Here is a 22,682-nt window from a genome sequence, read left to right as displayed (position 1 = left end):
CAGGCAGTTTCCCATTAGGAAGAGACGGATGAATATTAATTACGCTCGCAGGTGGGTGGCTTTGGTGGCAGTACCTTTCCCAAAAAGGCCATGTCACCCCCACACCCACCCGGACCGCAGGGACCAGAATGCATCCAGATCTGCACACATAGGAAGTAATGGGGGCTGCGGTGCTTTGGGGATGGGAGAACCCCGATCTCTTCCTGCAGCAAGCGACGTGGAGGCACCTGCTCCATCCTGTGCCCAAGGGTTAGCTCAGTCTCCAGAAGCCCCAGTCCCTATGGGGCATTACCTGGGGATGGGGATGCTCCAGGTGTGTGCTAGGATCTGATCCTGCTGCCTGCTTTCATGTGCTAGGATCTGATCCTGCTTTTGGGATGCTCCACACTGCAATCCCTGAGCACACACCTGGAGGTGGGGCTCTTGGAGCCACTAAGGCAGGATGGGAACTAAGTGCACCAGCAGGAGGTCAGGTTTTGGGGACGTGCAGGATGAGATAGGGACTGCTGCTGGCTACATGTAATGGTTTCAGTGTGAGAACCTTCTGTGGAACCCTGTGGTGCTCAGTAGTGAGGGTGAAACCTCCCGGGGCTGCCCACACAGCACTGAGGATGCCACTGTGGTTTGCGGCTGCCTTTTGTTCTCGGCTTTGTTCTGCGCCTGCAAACCTTCAGCTGGGGTTGAAAACACACCAGAACACCACACACCTCCTGCCTGTGCCCTCATGGGGACTGAGCCTCCCCATCCCTGCAGCACTGCCACCTCCCAGCACAGCTTCCGCAGATCACATCCCCTCCACCAGCCCTGGGAGATGAGAGATGCTCGGCCTTTGCTTCACCCTTCCATACCCTGCTCCCTGGGCGCCTGGGTGAGCCAAAACCCACATCCAGCAAAACCCATGAGATGCCACGTGCCGTTCACATGCGGCACCCCAAACGTGGTGGTGGCAGTGCAGGCAGCCAGCTCCCAGCCATGTCCATTCCCCTGTGCACGGGGAAGGCTGAGCGCGGGCACTGCGTCCGGCAGCTGGTGCTCGAGCCGGGGAGAGAGGCAGGTTGCTGGGAAACATCCCTCTTGAGCACCGATAAAAATAGCTCCGTCTTCAAGGCGAGAGGGCGGGCTGCGCTGCAGCCAGTGGGGCAGTGGGGATGGGATGGGATGGGGATGGGATGGGGACAGGGTGCCTTGGTCTAATGTGTGGGCACTGGGCTGTCAGGATGCAGTGCTGATGGGGCACAGCGGTGCATGGGTTGGGTGTTCTCCATTACTGCCCATCCCCAAAATGGGCTTAGAGGTAATGTGTCCAGGGTACGGGGCTAAGCAGAGGGTGCAGGGGCTCCCTGCCTCCCACCACCACTCTCCCCCAGCCCTTTTGGGTTCAGCTCTTTGGGTTTGTCCCCAGGAGGAGTTTGGGTTTGCCCCTTGCCCTTTGGGTGGCCTCCGTCCTCTCCCAAGCTTCCCAGGAGGCTGGGGCTTTTCCCAAGCCAGGAACATGAGGCTGGGGGCTCCCCATCTCCCACACCTCGGGCAGGTCTTGCATTCAGCACCCAGCAGCCAAGAGAGACCCCTGCCTACTGCCCATGCCGAGGACCCCGATGGGGTAGCAGTGACCAAGGAGCAACCTGGAGTGCTCACACCCAATCCCTGGGGCTGCAGCGACAGAGCCCACCAGGGCTGGGGCTGGGATGCTGCGGGGCTGATTATTCACGGCTTTCCTCGCCCCGATTGGCTCCGCAGCGCTGAGCGGAGTGGGGCCCCGCCGCAGGAGGAGACTCGGTGGCCATAAAAGCTGGCGGGCGGGCGCCGGGCGGTGAGTACGGTGTGCACCCAGCGTGGCCCATGCCCAGCTCAGCCTGACCTGAGAGCGCAGCGGGACGGGGCGAGCAGCAGGTAGGGACGGGGTGCATGGATTTGGGGTTCCCTTCCCTTTACCCGCACGCACCTTGATGCTGGGCATCACAGCTGCTCGAGGGAGTGTGACTCAGTTTGTTTCAAAACATCCCTGAGCAGCCGTGCTGGGAGCATCTCGCACTTTGCTCCTTGCTTTATCGCTTTATTTCAAGACTCACACGGTCGCTGCAGGTGCCCCACTCATCCCCCGGTGGTTTCACAGCATCGCTTTGCTGGGGCTCGGGGTGATGCTGATGCCATGGCTGTTTGCTCATATAGCACAGCCCCAGAGCAAAGCTGAGCTCGGGGAGAGGGCAGAGGGAACGGGATGGGTGATGGCATAACGCCGGGTGTGTTGTGATTCGAAAGGTCAATGTAAGGAGAGGAGAGAGCTGCTGGGAGCAGGCTCTGCTCCTCCACAAGTGTCTGTAGGATCCCAAGCTGTCTGGGAGAAACACCCGCGGCTCGGGTGTCTGCACTGTGTGGTGACATCTCCGTGTGGAAATGCTCAGAGCTACAGGGGGTGATGGCTGGGAGCAAAGCCCTCCGTGGCCATGCTGTGCTCTGCCACCTGCTGCGCACCCAGGGTTGCTCCCCATCCCTCTGTGCTGGTGCAGCCGGGGCTGTAACCCAGAGCTGTGGTGCACAGACACACCTGGGGCTGTCTTACATCTTGGCACCAAAAACCCGAGCAGAAAAGGGGCAGAGAAGGAGCAGCCGTGCAGCACACACAGGACACGGGTAGGAACCAAGGGCAACCCCAGTCTCTTACAGCGCTGCTGTGATCGTGCAGACGCATTCCTCAGGATGGATGTTCCGGGCAGAGCTCACCTCAGGGTGCTCCAGGTCCCATTCCAACCCCATTTTTCTTCCTCTTCCTTTTGTCTCTCCCCTTTTTGATCATCTCTTCTCACTTTCACCTAAAGCCCTGCCTTGCCTCCCCTTTCCCTGCCCCGTTCTCTCCTCCTCCTGCAGCAGCAGGACGGCAGAGCACCTTGGGAGCATCTGTGCTGAGGTACGTTCACATCGGGTGCACGGGGCACTGCGGGGCTGCAGCTTCCAGGCACGATAGCACAGCAGCATTTACCTTAGCAGCAGGTGAGTCCTCTCTCCTCGCTCCGTGCCACTGAGATGAGCAGGGGCTGTCAGTGCTGCTGTGCCTGTCTGTGCCCATCGCTGCACTCGGGCTGTGCAGCGCAGCTGAAGAACTCAGATTTCTCGACACACGATGGTGAAGATAATTCAAATTCAAATTTAATTTAGCATGAATTAATACCGTGGCATTAACATGTCTTCATCAGCGCCAATTAGAGTACATTAGCAGACAGTGCCAAAGAATACAATAGTCTCTAATATGCGTCATTAATGTGTAACTGATCCCTCTGGGTCATGCCTTCCCACCTTGGATCGAAGCAGGCGCGGAGGCAGTGGGATGCTGTTGGGTTGGCTCTTGCTCATGGGGCTGGTGGCACTGCGGCCCCTGGGTTCTGGAGGAGCTGCTGGGGGTTCTGGTGCCCCACTCCAACCACAGTGGAGGGCATGCAGCCCTCCTGGCCTCGTGCAGGGCTCTCCTGGAGCCCTGGAGGGTGGTGGTCGCAGCCGGCAGGTAGGATTAAACCTGGGATTGGCGTTCTCCCCCTCCCCATGCAGAAGCAGCAGGTGGGATGAGGGATGCAGGGGATGGAGCACAGGGTGAGGCTGTGCTGGAGTTGGGTCACCTGGTGCCTCTGCATCCCCTGCATCCCCTTCTGCCAGCAGCTCTGTCTCAGCACTGTTCTTCCCCAAGGCCAAGGGGAGGGCTGATTCATCCCCTCTGTGCCACACAAACATACGATCGCAATATTGCAGAGAGCTGTGATGCTGGAAGGAATGAGAGACTGCCTGCAAATGATACATGCCGGGCAGTGCAAAAGCTGGGGTGGGGCTTTGGTCCTTGTGTGTGAACCCACACGGGGTCAGTGTCCTGCAGCATCCCTTGGGTCGCTCCCCTGGGAGCAGATCCTGGAGGTGAGTCATGTGGATGCAGGCACAGCTCCCCAGGAGCAGGCAGAAGAGGTAGGTGCCTGCTGCACACAGACAGGCTCTGGGCATGGACAGGTGATGACTCCCAGCTCTGGGTTCAGATAGGTGATGCTCTCTGTACTCTCACCCTCCCCAGGCAGCGAGGCACGATGGCACAGCAGGTGCTGGCACTGGTACTCTACCTCTCCCTGGCTGCAACAGCCTCTGCTGACTGTGCAACCCAGTGCTCCCTCTGTGCCAACCAGGCACGTGGCACCGTGAGCAGCATCCAGCCCCTGGTGAGTGTTGGCCCCGAGCAGCCCCCAGCATTCAGCATTGGGGTACAACAGCAGGGACAACTCAGGGTTGTCGCGGGGTGGTGGTGCATGGGCTGCGGGTTGTGGTCACTGGCACCTAGCGGTTCTGGGAAGGCACAAAGTTTGGCTCCTTGTGAGCTTGGTGGCATGGATCCAGAGGATGGGATGGCGATGGATGGGGTGGTGGTACCCGAGTGCTGGGTGATGCTGGTGCTGTCACAGCCACTGTCTTGCAGATGTGCCTGTGGCAGTGCCAGGGCTCCTCTCCGCCTGGCGCCGAGTGGGAGAGCTGCAGGAAGGCGCTGGCACTCCTGGCCCCATTGGTGGCCCTGGCCGAGGGGACAGAAGGGACAGAAGCATCCCCAGCAGAGGCGGATGATGAAGCAGAGCCAGAGCAGGATCCCAGCCCTGAAGAGCTGCCGCTGGCACCAGCCAAACGCTATGGAGGCTTCATGAAGACGCTGGCCAAGGGGAGGCTGCTGTCCCTGCTGCGCGACAACGCCCACAGCAAGGGCAGCCTCAGCAAGAAGTCGGGGGGCTTCAGCCACAATCCAGGGGAGCAGGTGGCCCCTGAGAACTACCCGGGGCCGGGGGGGAGTGAGGAGCCCGAGGGTGCGGGGGCTGAGGGGCAGGAGCTGGCAGAGCTGCACAAGCGCTATGGGGGCTTCATGCGCCGCATCCGGCCCAAGCTCAAGTGGGACAATCAGAAGCGCTACGGGGGCTTCCTGCGGCGGCAGTTCAAGGTGACCACGCGCTCGGATGAGGACCCCAATGCCTACTCAGGGGAGGTCTTAGACCTATAGAGCCTGGCATGGGACAGGACCCTGTGCCGCCATCACCCCATCCCCATCCCTTTGTCTCCTGCTCCAAGCGGCTGCCACCATCCTCGCCTCATCCTCCTCAAAGGGCCATGGGCTCTGCCACCCCCACCCCAGCCCTGCAAATGCTCCAGTTCTGCCCCCTGTTGTCTCTCCCTGGTTCACTTGCACAGCCTTTAGGGACCCTGTGTACCCAAGGGATGGTATCACACCCCAGCTGCTGGCAGCACATCCAGTGGGGATGCATCCCCAGCCCTGGCACAGCTGCAGATGCACAGCAGGAGCTGGAAAACATCACAGCTGGTGGATGAGGTAACAGCTTCCAAGCCCCAGGAAGGATGAGACTGAGCAGGGCTGAGATGCAGCCAGCAGGCCGGGGACTGTACAGTGGCCATAGGGAGGGGTGGCAAGGCAGCAGGGGGCTGAGCGTCCCCATCCTTTCCCCAGTCTGCATTCTGCTCATCCTAGTTCCACTTGGTCCTGCTGCCCTCCCTGATACAAGAACGCTCTCTGGTTCACCCCACCTGAGCCCCCTGCTCCCTCCACAGCCAATAAAAGGCAGATGCCAACAAAGCCATGGTGGGTGCTGAGCATCATCTTCCTCTGGGGGGATCCAGCCTCAGCACAAGGGGATCACATATCCCAAACCCAGGCCTTGGGAGTGCCCACAAATCCTGTTACTGCTTCCCTAAGGCCATGTGTGGTTGTGAACCCAGGCACAGCAATCAAATCATCCCGTTCCCACACATTCCTATTGAGCACAGTATGACCAACAGCAGCAGCTCTATGCCAGCAAAGCAAAACCAGGGCAGAACTTCTCCATAGACTCACTGCCCCAGGCTGCAGGCACACTAAGCTGTTGGGGGATGCATACTTGGGGATCCAGCATTGACCACCCAACCTCAGCATCACCTCCAGGCTGCTCTCTTCCTCCTTTTCCCTTTGCTGCAGCACTGGGGCTGCACTGGATGACCCCCCTTCAAGAACACAACACGAGCTGCCAGCCCCCAATCACACAGGCAGGTGACACAGTGACAGCCCCAAAAGCCACCAACACACAGGACTTTCCACTTTTATTATAAAAATATCTTGCAAGCAACAAGAAAAAAAAAAAAAGAAGAAAAAATCACGGTCAGTACAGGCAGTCTCACAGATCCCAAAGCAATGCCAGGGCTTCCCCACCCCACACTGGTCCCATGCGTGATGGGGAAGTGGGGGGCCTGGGGCAGGGGACACATAGAAGATATGTATGTCCCCCTCCAGTCATTGCTGCAGGGAGCTGCTGGTGCCCCCAGCCCACATCCAAGCAGGGGGTGCATGTCAGACAGAAGCTCTATGGGGTTTCCAGGGTTTTTACGGAGGCCTTGTTCTTCATTTTGCACATCTTACCCTATAGTGCAACGTACACAGCAGTACACCCACGTACAACATGTGAAACATTGGGGTTGAGCTCTAGAAATTAGGACTTACACAGCAAACATTTAGAACATGTTAAACGTTACTGAGGGGTAGGGGGCTGTGCCCGGCGGGGGGGGCTCACTGTGGCCCCAAACACACAGGGTTGCCTGGCTGGAGGGGGCTGCGTGCTTTGTGCAAGCCCAGGGCACAGATCTCTGGGCTGCGTGGAGGAGGAGGATGCTTGGTAATGGGGCAAAGCCAATATGGCTGCAGCTCGCCTCCTGCAGCCCCCCAGTCCTATTGGCATCAGTGCAGGAGCCTGTGGAAGAGACACTTGGAAAGAGAGGTGGACACTGACATCGTTCCTTTAAAGCCAGAGTTCGTTTTCCACACAGCAGAGCCCCCAAAGGCAGGTGGGAGCCCCTGGTCTGGAGGCACCATCCTGGACCCCGATGCACTGCAGTGCTCTCCAGCGACGCATCCTTGGGTTCTGTGAGCAAACCCAGTGCACAACTCAGGGGTCCCCACAGCCAAGGAGCCCTCAAGCCATCCCACAAGTCTGCAAACACAAGTCAACCCCCAGGAGCAGGCACAGTGCTGAAGGCCGCACTCCCAGCCCAGAACACGGGTACCGTGGCTGAGAAAGCTCCTCTGTGAGCTGAAGGGGAGGACCAGGACCCCCGTGAGCCCCAGCCCCGCTCACTGCCTCTGGATCTGGACGCTGGCATACTCAGAGCTGCTCTCCTCGGGGCGTGGGGCGGGCCGCCGGGGTGCCTTGCTGAGGTGCACCATATCCAGGTCGGCATAGGTCAGGTTGTCACTGCTGGCGGCAGGCTGGCTGCTGCTGCTGCTATTGCTGCCCTGGATGCAGGCGTACTCCGACTGCTGGCTCAGCTCGACGATGCGGCGGATGCTCTTCTTCTTCTCTTTGGCAAAATTCAGGTCGGCGTAGGTCAGGTTGTTGGGATCAGACTCCTGGGTGAGACACCAAAGGGTTTTGTTTTGCAGAGTGCACAGTGAGTTCCCTTCCCACCCGTGCCAAAACGTTCTCCGAAGCGCCGACACCGCCTGCGCATTGCGCTGCCCATGCAGCAGTGCTGGGTCCATCCCACAGCACGCAGCCACGTCACCAAATGCAAAACCGCCCCACAAACTGCCTCGTGCCTATGGTGCAACTGCTTCCAGTTCTAAAGCCAGGCCTTCCCAGGAGGAGGAGGAGAGAAGGCAAAGGCAGAAATGATGCTGGGAAGTACTGCAGCTCCTCCTCCCTTCGACCACAGTGTGGAGACACTGAGACACTTTGTGCACAGCCTCTCCACACTCCAGTCCCATAGTTGGGGGCTGCTCCCCACCCCGGTCCCCGAGGTTGGTGACACACCTGGGTGGTGGTGGCTCCGCTGCTCTTCTCTGGTTCGTGTAACCTGCAAGGGGAAACAAGGGGTCAGGTGCACCATGCATCTCTTCTCATGTGATGGAGTAAATTGGGGGGGAGGGTCAGATGCAAAGCACAGAGATGTACACTCACCTGGCAGATGGAGAGCTCTTACCTGACAGGGGAGAAATAGTTTAGGAAGGAAACAGTTCAGAGAACCCCCACCTCCCCAGGCATGCCAGCCTACAAGCTGCATTTCTCAGAACTTTGACTTCATTTCAGCAGCTCCCCCCCATGCCATGCAAACAGTTTCTTTATCCTTACCCTTGCTCTGCTTTGTCCGAATGAGGTAGAGAACTGCAATCACCAGCAGCGCCAGCACAGTGCACACCACTCCCACAGCCACATAGATGAGACTTTCTACAATAGGAACCTCATGTGAGAAATGTCACTGTGGACCTGAAAGCCCCAGGGGCAGCGTGGTGACACTGCACACACTGAGGGGCACATCCAGCAGCACCCCCAGTACAAAGACCTTAACCCACATTCTGGTGGGACTCTGAGCTTGTCCTGGGGGTGACCTCCCATCCACCCTTCCCCACATGCACCCTGCAGCTCTCACGCACTGCTGTCTCCGATGGAACTGCTGTCGATTATCTCTGGGGTTGGGACAGCCACCTGCACGGTGCCCGTGCTGGAGACGGGCTCCTGGTCCTCGTGCACCACCCGGCAGGTGAAGTTGGAGCCGCGCTTCTCCTCCGCCGCCTGCACCGTCACCGTGCTGTTCAGCTCAAACAAGCCCTGGGGGGTCTCTGCTGGCTGCGTGGTGCTCCCTGTGTTCAGCCCCATCCCGTTCTCCAGCCAGGTGACGTTCACAGCTCCTGGGTAGAAGCCCTGCACGCGGCAGCTGAAGGTCACCGTCTTGTTCACCTCCACGGCGCCCGGCGGTGCAGCGACCACAGACACACTGGGGGGAACTGGGAAGAGAAGCAGCGCCTGGAGCCGGCGTCCCTGAGCCCACGGCTCAGCCCTGCCCCAGCCCCGGGGCTGTGAGCCTCACCTCGCAGGGCCTGGCCCAGCGCGTACGTCCTCCTCAGTGGGACTGCCAACGTGCTGTGCTGCACCTGGCAGGTGAGCTGTGAGCGCACATCGTCCTTGGTCAACATCACCTGTACGGTGCTGGACATGTTGTAGGAGGAATGTGACAGCTCTGAGGTGATGTGGGGCAGCACAGCCTGAACTGGAACGTTGTTCTTGAGCCATTGCACCTGGATGTCATGGGGGAAGAACCCTCTGGCACTGCAGGTGAAGGACACCGACTGCCCTGGCGCCGCTCGGCGACTCGGCCCTGACACGGCCAGCTCAGAGGGTCTGGCTGTGGGAGAAGCATTGGCCCATCAGGGAGCGTCCTGCCCATCCCAGCCCCAGAGGAGAGCCCACCAGGACAGGCTGGGAATCCACTCACCGTGCACCAACACCTCCGTGCCCCCACCATTCTTAACCACCACATCTCCAAAGATGCCTTTTCTAAACTTCACACAGTAATAGGTGCCAGCGTCGTCAAGACGAACATCCCTGATGCTGATGGTGAAGTCTGTGTCGGATCCATTGATTGCTCTCATCACACGTGGGGAGGAGCCTTTCTGATCATAAATGGTCTGATTGCTGCTGCCCCAGCCCTTCAGCCACTTCACAGGGCCAATAGGATGAAATGTAGACACTGTGCAGTTCAGGGTCAGTATCTCCCCTTTGATCACCACCACCTGGCCCTGGGGCTGTTGCAGCTTGAAGTCCGGATCCTTCTGGGCACCCACACCTGGGGACAAAGCAGGACCCCCTTCAGTCCTTCCCAGCTGCAGGAGGGCCCTGAGCCCAGCACCAGGATGGAGCTGTGAGCCCAGTGCCCTCAGTACAGATGACCCCCGTGTGCCATGCTCAGTGCGCCCAAAACACAGATATCCAAGCCCACCGCCTCCAACACATCCCACTGTGGGGAGAAAAACAAGGAATGTCACGAGGAAACAAGGGCACACGCTGCACCACACTGAAAACCAAGCTGTCCTCTCAGACACAGATGCAACACCGCTTTTTCTGCACTGAATCTCCCCGGTTCCCCAGCCCCGACCCGTGCCAGCAGCGCGCAGCTCTCAGCCGCAGCCGATGCCGTTCCCTTCGCCGCCGGCAGAGGAAAGCCGTGCCCTGGATGCACGGTGGCTGCAGCTGCAGCGCTGTGCCTCCGCCTCGTGCCCCGATGGGAGCATTGCACCTTTCCTGAGCCTCCCGGAGCCTAGGAGAAATCCCCTGCTGAGAGCTGACATGACCACGCTACCACTCTGGAGATGGCAAGCAGTGCGTGGGAGCGGTGCCACGGCTGTGCAGAGACCATTGCGTTTGAGCAGGGAGCTCCTGCTGCAGCTGCCAGCGCTGGGAGCATGCACACACCGAGGCAGGGCCATGCATGCATTGTGGTGCAGCTGCAGCCCCACAGCCTGCTCACTGGCCCTTTGCATAGAGGGCCACAGCTGCACCCGGCTCTCCTGCACCAGGAGGTCCCCAACACAGATTGGTGCAGCTGTACCCCAGCACAGCCACGAGCTTTGGGCCTTGGTGCTTCCCTTTGGAAGCCACTAAGCCAACACATGGCATTGAACCAAACCTGTGCCACAAGATAAAGGTGGAAACATCAACTGTCCCACCTGAGCAATAGGCTGAGCTGTTGCTTTCCATCAGAGCAGTGACCGTGTGGGCTTCTGCAACTGGAGCTGACTTTTGGGGTGACACCCACGTTTGGGGAGCAGCCCCAAAGCAGAGCCCTGGGCACAAGCAGCGCATGGCACAGCCAGCTCAGCTGGTGAGCCCCTCCCGAGCTCCTCCACTGCCCACAGGCTTTTTGCAAGAGCAGTTAAGCAACGCAGAGAGGAAGTCATAAAGCATCACTTGCCCCACATGGGGACAGGGCTGCTCTGGGCACAGGGACCCACTGCCTCCAGGGCAGACCCCCAGCCCCTTTATGCACCCAGAGCAGCTGCTTTGCTGACCTCTCACCGCACCGGGTCCAGCAAACAAAGCCCACAAACTAGCATGAGGTGTTGCAACACAGGAAAGATCAACGCTGCAGGAAGAGCTGGGCCCCCTCGGCACGGCGTGATGAGCGCTTCTCTCCCTGTTCCCAACTACAACCCTGCAGAAAACTGGCTTTGCAGCAGAGCAGTGTGCACCTGCACCCCATTCCCTTGGGCACCCACAGCACCCATCACGCTGCAGGAGCCCAGTGCAGCCCCACTGAGCACAGCTCGCTCCAATCCACACGTTCCCTCTGCATCCTCCCTCTCTCCATCTGTTGCGCTCCCGGCGAGGCACGCGCCGTGCCTGGAGGGGAGGAAGAACTCCAGCTTTGGGGTCTGGGGGCTTTGGAGCGGGGCTGGGGTGTGGGCACTCCTCATTCAGAAAGCACATCCCTGGTTGGGGCTGCCAGGGCTCCTGCTGGCCCCCAGCACTGGCATCTCCATGCTGGCAGCTCTGGGGCTCCGTCATCACACGGCTCCAAACAGTCTCGCAGCTTTTGGCTATTTTTTTCTTCTTTCATGTGCTAATTTAGAGATTTTTTCCCACAGATCTGCTTGCCCAGCACTTTTTTCAGATTGCTACATTCAGGATTTGCAGGAAATCTGTTATACACGAGCTTCAGCCACAGAACACAGCATTGGCACCACGCTGGCTTAACCGGCCCCACTGCACCTCCTGGATAACAACCACACGGCCATCCCTGCACAGCCTGGTGATCCCAAACCAGGAACACCCCGACACCCCTCTGGGAACACCTCCCAGGGCACAACCTGCTCCCAATCCCAGCACTGCCAAGCCCCCACCCCCCCTACAATGGGAAAGCACAAAGGGGAAGTTGCATGAAAACCCCCTGCAAGCCGAGAAATGCAAAGTTGCAACCCAATTTCCTCCCTTCTGCCCTTGCCCTGCAGCCAGCTTCCCCTTGCACCATGCAGACCTCTCTCCTTCCTCGTTCTCGCCCAGCTCATAGCATGCACCATCCCCACGAGTTTTCCATCTCGGTGACACATTTTTTTTTGCTCTATTTCCACCTTTTGAAGTATCTGATATCGAACAGATTGCAAGAGGCCGGGGTTTAATTCAGGAGAAGGTGCCTGCATGCTTAGGGCCGGTAAAAATAGCTTTCCTTCTGAAGGCACCAAGGAAGGAGTTCTGGGATGGAGCGGGGCGTGCAGCTGGCCGTCGGCATGCAGGCACTGTGCAGCACCCCAAAATAATCCCAATGGAATTTCACCTGCACAGGGAGGCTGTGGGGAAACTAACAGGTGCTGGCTATAAAAAGAGCCTGGAAGCAGCATTTTGGAGGATAAGAGACCCCGGGATGATTACCCAGGCAGGGCGATAGTAGGGGCTATATTTGACAATGGTGACATCAGATCACGCACAGCCATCATTTGCAGGCTGCACTCTTACAGCAGTAGCAGAAATTCAGCTGTGTGGCCGAAGCCCCACAACCAAGTGAGGGAGGCTGCAGGAAGCTGAAGCCCTTCAGTGAGCAAAGCTCACGCAGAAAGTGAGCGGCCGAGATTTCGCAGAGGGCTCTTTGCCCTACAGGGAGATATCCTGCAGGATCTCCCCTTTCCCCCTTTGCTTCCTGCAGCAGCACTGCCCCTGCCAGCTCCTCTGCAGCACAGCTGGATTGCGGGGCAGGATGGTCCCTGCTAAAAACCCACATGGGAAACAAGGTTTGCACGCCCGCGCCATCAGCCAGACAAAGCAGTTCTCCAACCAACTGGAGATCCAGCACTCTGTGCCCCTTTGGGGGCCGGGATGGAACTTTTTGTCCCAATGGAAAAAAAAAAGGTGTTGTCCCTTTGGGGTCACACTTAGTGAAGCTCAACAGCTCTGCTTCAGCCATTATCATGGCAGGAAATCACAGCGGCTTCACTGGGGCAGTACTTGCAGCCAAAACCTCCTTTGGCTTTGAGCAGCTCGGAGCACAAAGCTCGGGGCCAACGCTCCCCAGCTGCGGGCAGGCAATTAGGAAAGCAAGCAGTGCCGTGTCAAAAGCATTTACTTTCTGTTGGAGTTCACACTCAGCTCTGCACCGACAGAGAGCTGCAAGGGAAGAGGTCTCCAGTGGGCCTGGAGAGGCACAGTTCTGCTCAGGGTGTGCAGCTCACTGCAGGGGGAGATGTGGGGTCCGGACAGAGCTAAACAGGCACAGTGCCCACTGGGGAGGTGCATCACTTTTGCCCTGTAAAGTTTGTTCCGTCCCCTAAAAAGCCACAGACAACAGCAGGCCAGAAGGAGCCCAGCTCCTCTGCACTATCCCTCAAGATTAATGACACTGAAACACTCTAGAAATGAAACATCCTTGAAAGCAGCACCCAACGCAGGGCTTTGTTCCTGGTGGGCCAAGAAACTTCCTGCTCCCATAAGGGGAAGGGAAACAACGGGGTAAACACCGACCCTGCCTTCTCACAGCACTCTCCCCTAGGATCTATGGGGCCACCAGCCACGGGAGGGCAGGAGGAGCCACAGGGAACCTGAGGGGAACCGGAGCTGCCCTAAGTGAGCAGCACGGGGTGCAGCCCCACTTTGCTGGAGCTCAACAGTTGAGCAGCAAGGAGCAAGGACAAGATGGAGAGGGGGATGGGGGGGGTGAAGGGGGGCAGCCATAAAAACAAGGTTTGAGTTTTAAAGAGAGCTCCCTGCCGAGCTGCCCTCCTCCCATTCGCTGCAACGCCGGGGGCGATGCGCCTCTCCCGGGATGCTGGCAAAGGGTTGGAAGCAACGTGCCTCTTCACGTCCCTAATTCCCGCATGTGGCTGCGGAGGGGGATGGATGAACGGCCGGGAGCAATGGAGCCGGGCCCCGCGCTGGAGGTCATCGCCTGGAAAGGTCACAGCAAAGCGCGGCGGCACCGCATCGCGGCCGGTGCGGGGTTGGGAGCGGGGAGAGGAGCGGTAGAAAGGACGGGAGAAGAAGGAATAGGGAAAAAAACACAGCAAAAAGAGAGAGCTCCGGGCTCACCTGGGCAGGAGGGCGGGCAGAGCAGCAGCAGGCAGAGCAGCGGCCAGGCGGGGGGACGGGGCTCCATCTCCAGCTCCTCCTGGAGAACAGAGAGCAGAACGGCTTCAGAGAAGAAAAAGAACAACAAAACCCAACCAACCAGCCGGGCAGAATTGCAGATGGAGAAGGAAACGGCACTTCTCAGCCCCCAAATGAGGAAGGACGGCCGTGCCCCCCCCCCCCCCTTCCCCCCACCCCCCCTTTTTCACCCCCCGTTTCGCCGCAGCGCGGTGCGGATCGCACGGACCTGGCCGGGCCCCGAGCGGCCCCGGGGCCGTTCCGCTCCGCACCGCTCCGCACCGCCCCTCCGCGGCGCACCGCCTCCGTTGCCCTGACACCGCGAGCGGCCCCGGTAGCGGCGGGGCTCCCCGCAGCCCGGCACCGCCTGGCTCTTGGCACAGTCGTGGGTGGGAGCCCCCCCCCCCCCCGGGACACCGGCTGCTGCCTTCTTAAGGTGGGCCGGGGGGGAAGCTTCCCCACCCTGCGCAGGAGGGATGCGGGTAAGGATGGGGCAGCTGCTGCTGCCCGTGAAGGATTGGTGGCTGGAGCTGCTCTGATGGCTTCGGGCATCTCACAGCATGGCACGCAGCCCGGTGCTGTTACCGGGAAAGCACAGAGGTGGTGGGGACGTGCAGTGCTCCCAGATGGGCTGGGCATTTTGTGCCATCCGAGAGAGCACACAGTGCCAGCACCAAACCAGGAGGGCCCGTGGCAGAAGCACGAGTGGCTGATTTGGAGACTCCACGTGGAGTGGGCAGCTTGGCCCATCAGGGTCAGAATGAGCAAAGAGAGGACCCTGGAGCAGGGCAGGTTGGAGAAGTCCTTATATCCTCTGCACCAGTTCCTGGGCACACACAGACATCCCTGGTGTGTCCCCTCAGCTGGCAGGCTTAGCAGGAGCACATCCAGCATACAGGATGGGAGCCCACAGCCCAGAGGACAAGGTGACCGCCATGAGAAATGGAGCTGAGGGAGAGAGCATCCACGGGACACACATCCCTGCTACTCCAACACAGTCTCTCCCACGGGAGACACATCCTCTGCTATCTGTTCCTACCACGGTTCCTCCCACCACCCTGTAACACTTCAAGGCCAGGGACCAGCCTGGTGCCCAGCACCCTGCACAGCCACACTCCCTACATCCAGGCAGCTCCCAGTTTCTCTGCTCACTCAGGGACGGCGTACTGCTCTGCTCACAGCACAGGTCTCAACCCGAGGGCAGCAGCTGTAGCCATGCTGGGACCACCACAGGCATCAGCTCCGACTCGCTCTCCAGCAGCCGCTGGGGCTGTCGGCTTTATTTAGAGCTTCACATAAACAAACAGCAAAGATAGCTGAAGTGTCTTGGCACCATCAGTCTGCACACTGCTCAGCCCGGGTGCGTTCTCTGCATTCTCATTCCTGGTGCCACGAGCCTCCCCCTCAGCCCTGCTAGTACAGCTACACCCTTGCATTACATCCAGCTTTACTTGACCTCACTTGCTCTGGAGGTGGGACAGCACCTGGATGGCTGTGCTGCACCCCACGATCCTCAGAGCAGTTCCAACCACTGCTGTTCCCAGGGAGTTCCCAAGAGCCCAACACAGCCGTTGCCTCATTTCCCCTTCCCACATCTGGCGAGCACATGAGGCAGCAGCTGGGTTTGGCTTTTAGCTTCTTGCACAGGCAGCGTGGTGATAAATCAGCTCTTTGCATGGGGAGAGGGACACGGGATCAGCTACAGTTTGGTCTGCAGCACCTCAGATCCCATGCTTGGAGCAGCACCAGCAGAGCAAGGCAAGGTGCTGGTGGTGCCTCCAATCCCAGTTCTTTTGCTGCAGCAGCACAGCTCCTGTAGGCCTGGCTGCCTGCAGCCTGTCTGGGCTGTTCTCCTACTCAGCACTGAAGGTTCAGACAAACTCATGAGCACGGAGCACAAACAGCCCCATGCGCAATCAAAGCGCTCGGGAAGGAAAGTTGGAGCTTAAAAAAGCTCTGCTTTTTAAGAGAGGAGGAACTGCAGCACAGCAGATGGTGCTTCCCGGGAAGAGCTCCTCCTGCTCTATGTTAGGGAGCATATGGGCAGTATGAGCTGCCTCCCTGCTGCCTGCAGCCCTGTGCTGGAATGTGGGGTTTGGAGAAGCCGGCCTAGGGAGCAGCCCTTGTGCTGGAGGCAGAGAAATGGGAGCACGGTGCTTCAGAGGCAGGACACCATCACAAGTGGTTCCTTATGCACATCAGCAGGAGGCTCTGAAGCACTGGTGCTGCACCCGTGGCACCTCCATGATCCAGAGCACCCCTCCAGGTTCACGCTGCCAGATCCCAGCTCTTGGGAGCTGCTGCTGGGGCTAAAGAAGGGTTTAAGACCATTCTCAGCCCTTTTCATAGCTTTGAAGCAACGGCATCCTTGAGGTGGGTCGGGATGAGCCACAGCTGGAGCAGCAGCATCAACTTGCAGGGATGATCTCAAGCAAATCTCCATCTCCAGGCCCAACAGCAGCCTCACAGCTGCCCCCATGCAGCCAACAACCACCAACAGCACACACACAACACTCAGGTTTGTGGGGATCCACAGAAGCTCAGAGCCGCCTGGTTGTATCCTGACCCACAGCCCCAAACTGGGGGGACGCATCCTGCAGAACCCCCCACCTCTCCCCACCACCCCTGAGCTGTGGGTTCAGCCCTCACAGGGTCCTCAGCTGAGAGAAAAACACACAAGTATCTCCTTAAGGAGGGATTTCCAATTACGCCACTGATATTTAGGGCTTCCAGCACAACAAATGGAGCTTCAGCTTCATTAGGTACCATGCCAACTTAGCCCAAGACATCCAGTACAGAAGGAGCTTAAATTAGTTTATCTGATGTTAACTTCTAACAAGCAATATGCCAGCGTGGAAATGGAAAGCAGTGACCTTCAGCCCGTGTGCACAAAGCAGCAAGCAGATCCACCCAAGTTAGACCCCAAAGAGAGCAGATACCAATGGAAGAGCAATGCAGCCCAACAAATCCCCACTGATGAAACCAGAATGCATTGTACCCACTCACTGCTTACCCTCCCTGCAGCACCTAGCTGGGAAAAAGAAATAGTGTGGCACCTGGGAACCCCTTTATGCCATGTTAATGAGCTGCAGGTGCTTTGTTATGACCCCAGTGCAGCTGTGATGGCCATAGGAAAGTAGGATGGGGGCTGCTGGCTTGCTCCTGTAGAGCCAAGTGTGGCTTTGCCTAAAGCAGAGCTTGGAGGGAGGGGGCTGCTCATAAGAACTGCTTTGCTTTGTTTATGCTTTTATAGCATGATCTAGGGTTCTGCTGGGACGTTGTAGGTCCTTCCCTGAGGCTTCGCAGTGATGAGTGTGCTCACTGCTCCCTGTCACAGCAGGACAGGGCAGGAGGCAAATTCATAATCACAGCCTGCTCCATTCCGGCACTACTGGAGTGCTCTGCTAGGGCCAGGTGGTGCTCTTGAAGTCCATAAAGAGGTATTTATGGAGCAGTTTAGCTCTGATTGCTTCGTGTGTGGAGGGAGAGGGAGGGATGTTGCAGCTGGAAGTGATGCATTGGGTACGGTTATGGGGTTTATTTGTCCATGTCCCATGCAGAGCAGCATTGCACCACATCGATGGCTGCAGTACATGTGGGATGCTCCAGCCCTGCAGCAGCACCCTGTGAGATGCTGGCACTGGGGTAAATCCACTGGGCTTCCTTAACACAGCCCTACACATTTCCAAGGGGGAATTCCTACCAGGCTGTGTCACAGCAGGAAAGGTGTTCTACTTCCTGCCCTGGCCTGGCAGCCTGCCCTGGGAGCTGAGGGATGCAGGGTTTGGGCTGAACTGCTGACACAGTGAGAAAAGCCAACTGCAGGGACAGGAGCTGGTGGGGACACACTGCTGTAAGCACTTGGTCAGTGTAAGCTGGTCAGCAGGATCCTGCATCTGGCCCTGGAGGAGGCTTCGCTCTCCCATTGTGGGTTCTGTGGTCCCACGATGCTTGGGGACATTTGAGATCCTGTGGTACCAGGGGACACATGGGGACCGGGTCACAAAGCAGCAGAGAGGCCAATCCTGCACCCCTGGGCTGCAGAACTCAGGGATATTGTGGGTGGTGAGGCTGCCTGCAGCTCTGCATGCTCAGCTCCATTCTCCAACAGCAGTGCAGGGTCAGCATGCTCCTGGGTGCTGCAGGGTCAATGGAGCAAACCAGGCAGCCCCATGGAACAGTGCTGGAGAAACCCCAGGCTCCCTCTTAGGCAGTGCCACAGCAGACAGGGTGAGGATCTGGCCAAGGGAGGGGTGATAGCACCTTGATTTTCTTCTGCTTTTCTCTTTTTGTTTCCATATTCTCTCAGAGTTCTTTGTTGACGGCAAGCTGTTATCACAAAAGTGCATCCATGGCTGCAGCAGCAGATAATGCTCAGTGTGCTCCCCAGGCTGTGGTGGCTGTACCTCACTGCTGCCCGATAAAGTGGATGGAAACAAAAATGCAGATGCAGGAGGATTGATCACAGTGTGCTATCTCAGCCCATCGCTTCCTGCTCGTCAGAGCTCATGCTGGATGTGCTGCAGGACCCAAAGCCTGGACATGGCAGGGATGTGTCCTGGGGGCTAGGGGAGCCACAGAAAGAATGGGGCTCTGCAAAACATGCACTGTGCTCCTGGTGGCTGCGTTGCTCCCTGGGTCTGGCCCGGCCCTGGAGTAGTGTGGTGAGCACAGAACAGGGCAGCAGAGTTATGGAGGGGGATTGGAGATTTTCAAGGCCAGGCTGGATGTGGCTCTGGGCAGCCTGGTTTAGTGGCTGGTAAACCTGCCCACAGCAGTGGGGTTGAAACTAGATGATTTTTGAGGTCCTTTTCAACCCTGCCCATTCGATGATTCCATGATTTAGGGGCTCTGTGTGGTGTCCTGAGACCTGTGAGCTGAGGATGAGCACCAGCAGATGTCTGCAGACAGGATGCACGTCTGTGGGGAGCCCGTTCTGTGTGTGCACTGCGTGTGTGTTGCATCTGCATTGCACGTGTTTGCACATGCGTGCGTGCGTGTGCATGGCACAGGGCTGCGGATGCAGGGTCCCAGCTGTGGCCAGTGCCACCAATCCCACCCCTCTAAGGGAGCAGTGCAGTGCCATGGGACACCGAGGGCATCGCCAGAGCCTGGGGCAGAGCTCTTGCCTTGCGATGTGCAGGGCATGAAGTTCAATCACATGGAGCGAACCTCGGTGTTATGGCACAGCTGAAACGCTCCAGCAATCATTGCACTGCAGCCCTTTAGCAGCGGCTCTGGCCGCCAGCATTAATGATATCCACCCAATTAGCTGCTGTGCGTTCCGCATCGCCCGAAGGATTAACGAATAAAATCATCGTCGCGGGGCGTAAGCGCTTAACGCCGTTAATTAAACCCCGAGCTGATCCCAACCCAAACACCCGGCCTGTCCCAGCAGCGGGGTGCTGGCAGCCAAAAGGACGTGGGGTTTGGGGTGCTGCCATGCCCAAAGCAGTGGCTCTCCTGCACGCATCCCCACGGCTGGGGCTCCCCTCGCTCCTGGAAGCAGGAGATGTTTATGGGGAATTTGCCTCGCTCGGGGATACGTTATTTTTACACGTTGCCATAGTGACCGCTACCATTATAAAATTAAGGCTGAACCTTGTGGAAGAAATGGATCTGTCAGATGCAATTATTTACAGACCACGCTGTTTCCCCGCTGTGCCCCCCAGCCCGCAGTCTGAGCCCCCTGTGGGGCCCCATCCTGCTCTATGGGGTGCACCGCAGGGTACCCCGCTGCACTCACCGCTGGCACCACACGGCCCCTCCGCGCTGGCAGCACCGTGGGCACATCCACCACGGCCACGCTGCTCCTGCTTGCTGTGCTCTGCTGCCTCTCTAAATGTTTTTTCCTTTCCTTTACACTTCTCCTAAGAGGGGCACTTGTGCTGGGCTCGGGGCGCTGCCAGCACTGGGGTTGCAGCCAAGTGCAGCCGAGCTTTAAGGTCGCTCCGTGCTGTTGGAGATGGGGTTCCTGTAGCATCCTGTCCAACCCCACAGCACCCCCCCCCCTCCCCCCCCCCCCGCCTCCAGCCGCTCATTTCCTACGTAAAACCCCTTTGCAGCAGTTTGTCCTCTGGAGCTGAACCCTTTTGCACACAGCTCTTTGGGGCAGGATGCACGCAGGGAGCTGTGCCACCTGCAGCTGACCCCACAGGAGGAGCACGGGGTGCCCCCAGTGTCACCAGGACCCCCCCCTGCCTGCCCCATTGCCCCCATGGGTGCTGATCCCAGGCAGGGCAGCAGTGCTGGCTCTGGTGGCCGCCGTCCCCAGGCAATGTCCCATCAAACACTAAGAGCACAAAGTGAGTCTTTCTTCAGCACTGAATGTTCCTGCTCGTCCCACAGCCCTGGAAATCCTTCTGTAATCCTTGCCAGCACCGTGGCCTCAATGACATCCCCCCAGCGGAGCACCGCCGAGGCTAAATGAGCACTGGGTGTAAAGGATTTCCTTCTAAATGTGTTTGACAGCTTTCGTTTTCACTCTCTGTCCCCTAAGGCCTGTGGCAGGGAGGATGGGGAATGGTCAGAAGAGCAGATCTCCAATCTGCCCCACAACTCCAGCAGTGTCACATAAATGGCACCAGGCAGGGCAGGGTGGTTCCCAGCACAGCTCCTCTCAGGCACCAGCAGCATCCTCCAGAGAGCTGCTTTGCTCCTCAGCTCAGAGCTCAGCTTGGGGCTCCCATGGATGTCCCCAGGCATGGCACAGACCTGAGGACCCCAAGCACCCAGCAGGGCCCCCTGCCCTCATAGTCAGGGATACAGAAGGTCCCACCGTGCTGCAGTACAGCCCCATTCCTGTGGAATGACGGTGCTTCACAATGCACTGCGTCCATGCTGAGCCTACAGGGCTGGAAGAAAACCTGGAGAGAGCCGAGGCCTCTCCACATCAGGAAACTGGGGGGAAGGACAAAGCTGACAATGAGGCTGTAGCACTGAAGCAGTTCCTATGACAACCCCAAATCCCAGCCCTGTTTATCCCCTTTAATAAAAATCCACAATAAGCACAAAACATAGGAATAAGGTTCAACAAGGAAGACACAAAATAAATCAAGAACGGCACAAAATGTGTCACTGCCTTACTTCTGCTTCATTCCTTGCTTTCCAATTAAAATGCTGCCCTGATAAATTGAGGGCTGTTGGGTTTTGAGTTTCTCTGTCCCCTGAGATGGGAGCACAGAGCCTGGCACAGCACGGAGCCTGGGGACAGACACTGGCATCACATGAGCTCCCAGGGCTGCTCCCCATTGGTGTCCTGGCATGGCATCCCCATGGCATCACCTGGTCCCCAAGGCATCGGGGACCCAAATGGCATTGCAGGATCCCCACAGCATTACTGCATCCCCATGGCATCACCTGGTCCCCACAGCATAGTGGGGCACCATCAGCACCTAATGGCATCGTGGGGTCCCTGTGGCTTTGGATGCTCCTTGTCCCATGGCCATTTTCCTGTGGGTTTTGTGGCCACCGCAGTCTCTGGTGGTGAGGACAGGGATGGGGTCAGAGCAGGAGCATCTCGGACAGAGGCAGCCCCAAGGCACAGCCCATCCCTGCAGGAGGCACAGCCAGCGCTGGACTCTGCTTTTCACACATTTATCCCTGTCCTCTTCCCTTCCCCCCTGCTCAGCCCTGGCTCCAGCACAGGCTCAGCTTTGTCCTTCTTCCTTGCAAGCACTGCCAGCCCCCTGCCCCCCAGGGATGAGCAAAGCCTCTCCTTGCCCTGGCACCCGGTGTGGACACCATGGAGCCGAAGCGGGAGTGACTCAGCCATGCTCCTGTCCAGCCATCCTCGTTTGCTAGCCGAGACCACACTCTTCCTCACTGCTTTTCAACCATTCCTCCCCCTCCCCTCACTGCTGGACCTGCCTCGTCCATCACTCTCTCCCCCTGGACTAATCTCTCACTGTCACCACACGCATTCTGCTGGAGCCTCGTGCTCCCCGCTGCTTTCCCCACAGCCACTCCTCCCACACCAGCTCCTGGCACAGCCCCTGCAGCCTCAGAACCGTTTCCCAGCTCTCGGGGCCAGCAGTGCAAGGCTCATCCTTGAGGGCACAGCTTGGATCCCACCACCACCCCCGTTCTCAGTGCATGGACCCCCATTGATCCCCGTGGCGCTGCCCGGTGCGCTCCTACCTTGTGTCCACGCTCGGACGCTTGTTTGTGCTTTCACTGCCGGCACACCCCGGGCTGATGGCTTAAAGGATTTTCCTTTAATAACCACCAAATCCCTCTCCTGGGCCGTAAGCTGCAGACCTGGGCCTTTCCTAGGTGCACGGCGCTCCACCGTGCACTTGCCCCTTGCTGCTTTGCATATGCTTGCATCAAACTGGATTTCCCCCCTCCTGGCCCAGCCCAGAGCTTCAAAAGCACTGAATGCCCTCGAATCTCGTTTCCCCTTGTCTGCGAGGACTCTCCCTGGTTTCATTCCCCCCAGGCATGGGGCTGGGCACCCTTTGCCCCGGTTGGTTGCAGCAGCCCCTGCTTCGCCATCAGCTCTGCTCAGCTGCGCTGCTCCCAGCTCCAGAGCTCCATCCCAGCTCCCGGTGCCACAGCCCCTGTGTGCCCTCCAGCATTGTGTAGAGGTCAGGCACTGGGCTCCTTACAAACACCCAGCACCGTGCACAGGGCTGCTGCATGCCTCTGAGCTGCTCCCCAGGGAGAATAACCCCGAAACCATCCCCACGACCTGTCCCCTGATGCAGGGGATGCTGCTTCAGCCATGCAAATGAATTTCACAAGTGCCTTCCCTCCCCTTGCGACAATTTGCCCCTCGATACAATC

The 22,682-nt window shown here is 58.5% G+C and overlaps 2 protein-coding genes across 3 annotated transcripts; one reads left to right on the top strand and one right to left on the bottom strand.

The window, feature by feature from the left end:
* The first annotated feature begins 1,818 nt into the window (after positions 1-1,818).
* Positions 1,819-5,557, top strand: PDYN (prodynorphin). The gene is made up of 3 exons (XM_048962886.1): positions 1,819-1,890; positions 4,049-4,190; positions 4,445-5,557. Exons 2-3 carry the CDS (start codon positions 4,062-4,064, stop codon positions 5,009-5,011), a joined length of 696 nt encoding a protein of 231 aa, XP_048818843.1. The 5' UTR covers positions 1,819-1,890; positions 4,049-4,061; the 3' UTR covers positions 5,012-5,557.
* Positions 5,558-6,082: 525 nt separating this feature from the next.
* On the bottom strand, positions 6,083-22,167 carry LOC125701192 (tyrosine-protein phosphatase non-receptor type substrate 1-like). Of its 2 annotated transcripts, none has more exons than XM_048962847.1 (9): positions 22,035-22,167; positions 13,839-13,917; positions 9,262-9,612; positions 8,857-9,171; positions 8,423-8,773; positions 8,121-8,216; positions 7,950-7,971; positions 7,803-7,845; positions 6,083-7,399 (listed from the first exon to the last, which is right to left on the bottom strand). In XM_048962847.1, the coding sequence occupies exons 2-9, from the start codon at positions 13,903-13,905 to the stop codon at positions 7,124-7,126; spliced, it is 1,521 nt and encodes a 506-aa protein (XP_048818804.1). In that variant the 5' UTR covers positions 13,906-13,917; positions 22,035-22,167; the 3' UTR covers positions 6,083-7,123. The 2 variants fall into 2 exon arrangements, with proteins under 2 accessions (XP_048818804.1, XP_048818805.1); XM_048962848.1 differs by lacking the exon at positions 22,035-22,167 and adding an exon at positions 19,642-19,660.
* Positions 22,168-22,682: the final 515 nt, after the last annotated feature.

The sequence above is a fragment of the Lagopus muta genome, chromosome 16 (genome assembly GCF_023343835.1).
Source record: "Lagopus muta isolate bLagMut1 chromosome 16, bLagMut1 primary, whole genome shotgun sequence".
NCBI lineage: Eukaryota > Metazoa > Chordata > Aves > Galliformes > Phasianidae > Lagopus > Lagopus muta.
The sequence above is the reverse complement of the archived record's forward strand: the minus strand, read 5'-3'. Positions and strand labels throughout refer to the sequence as shown.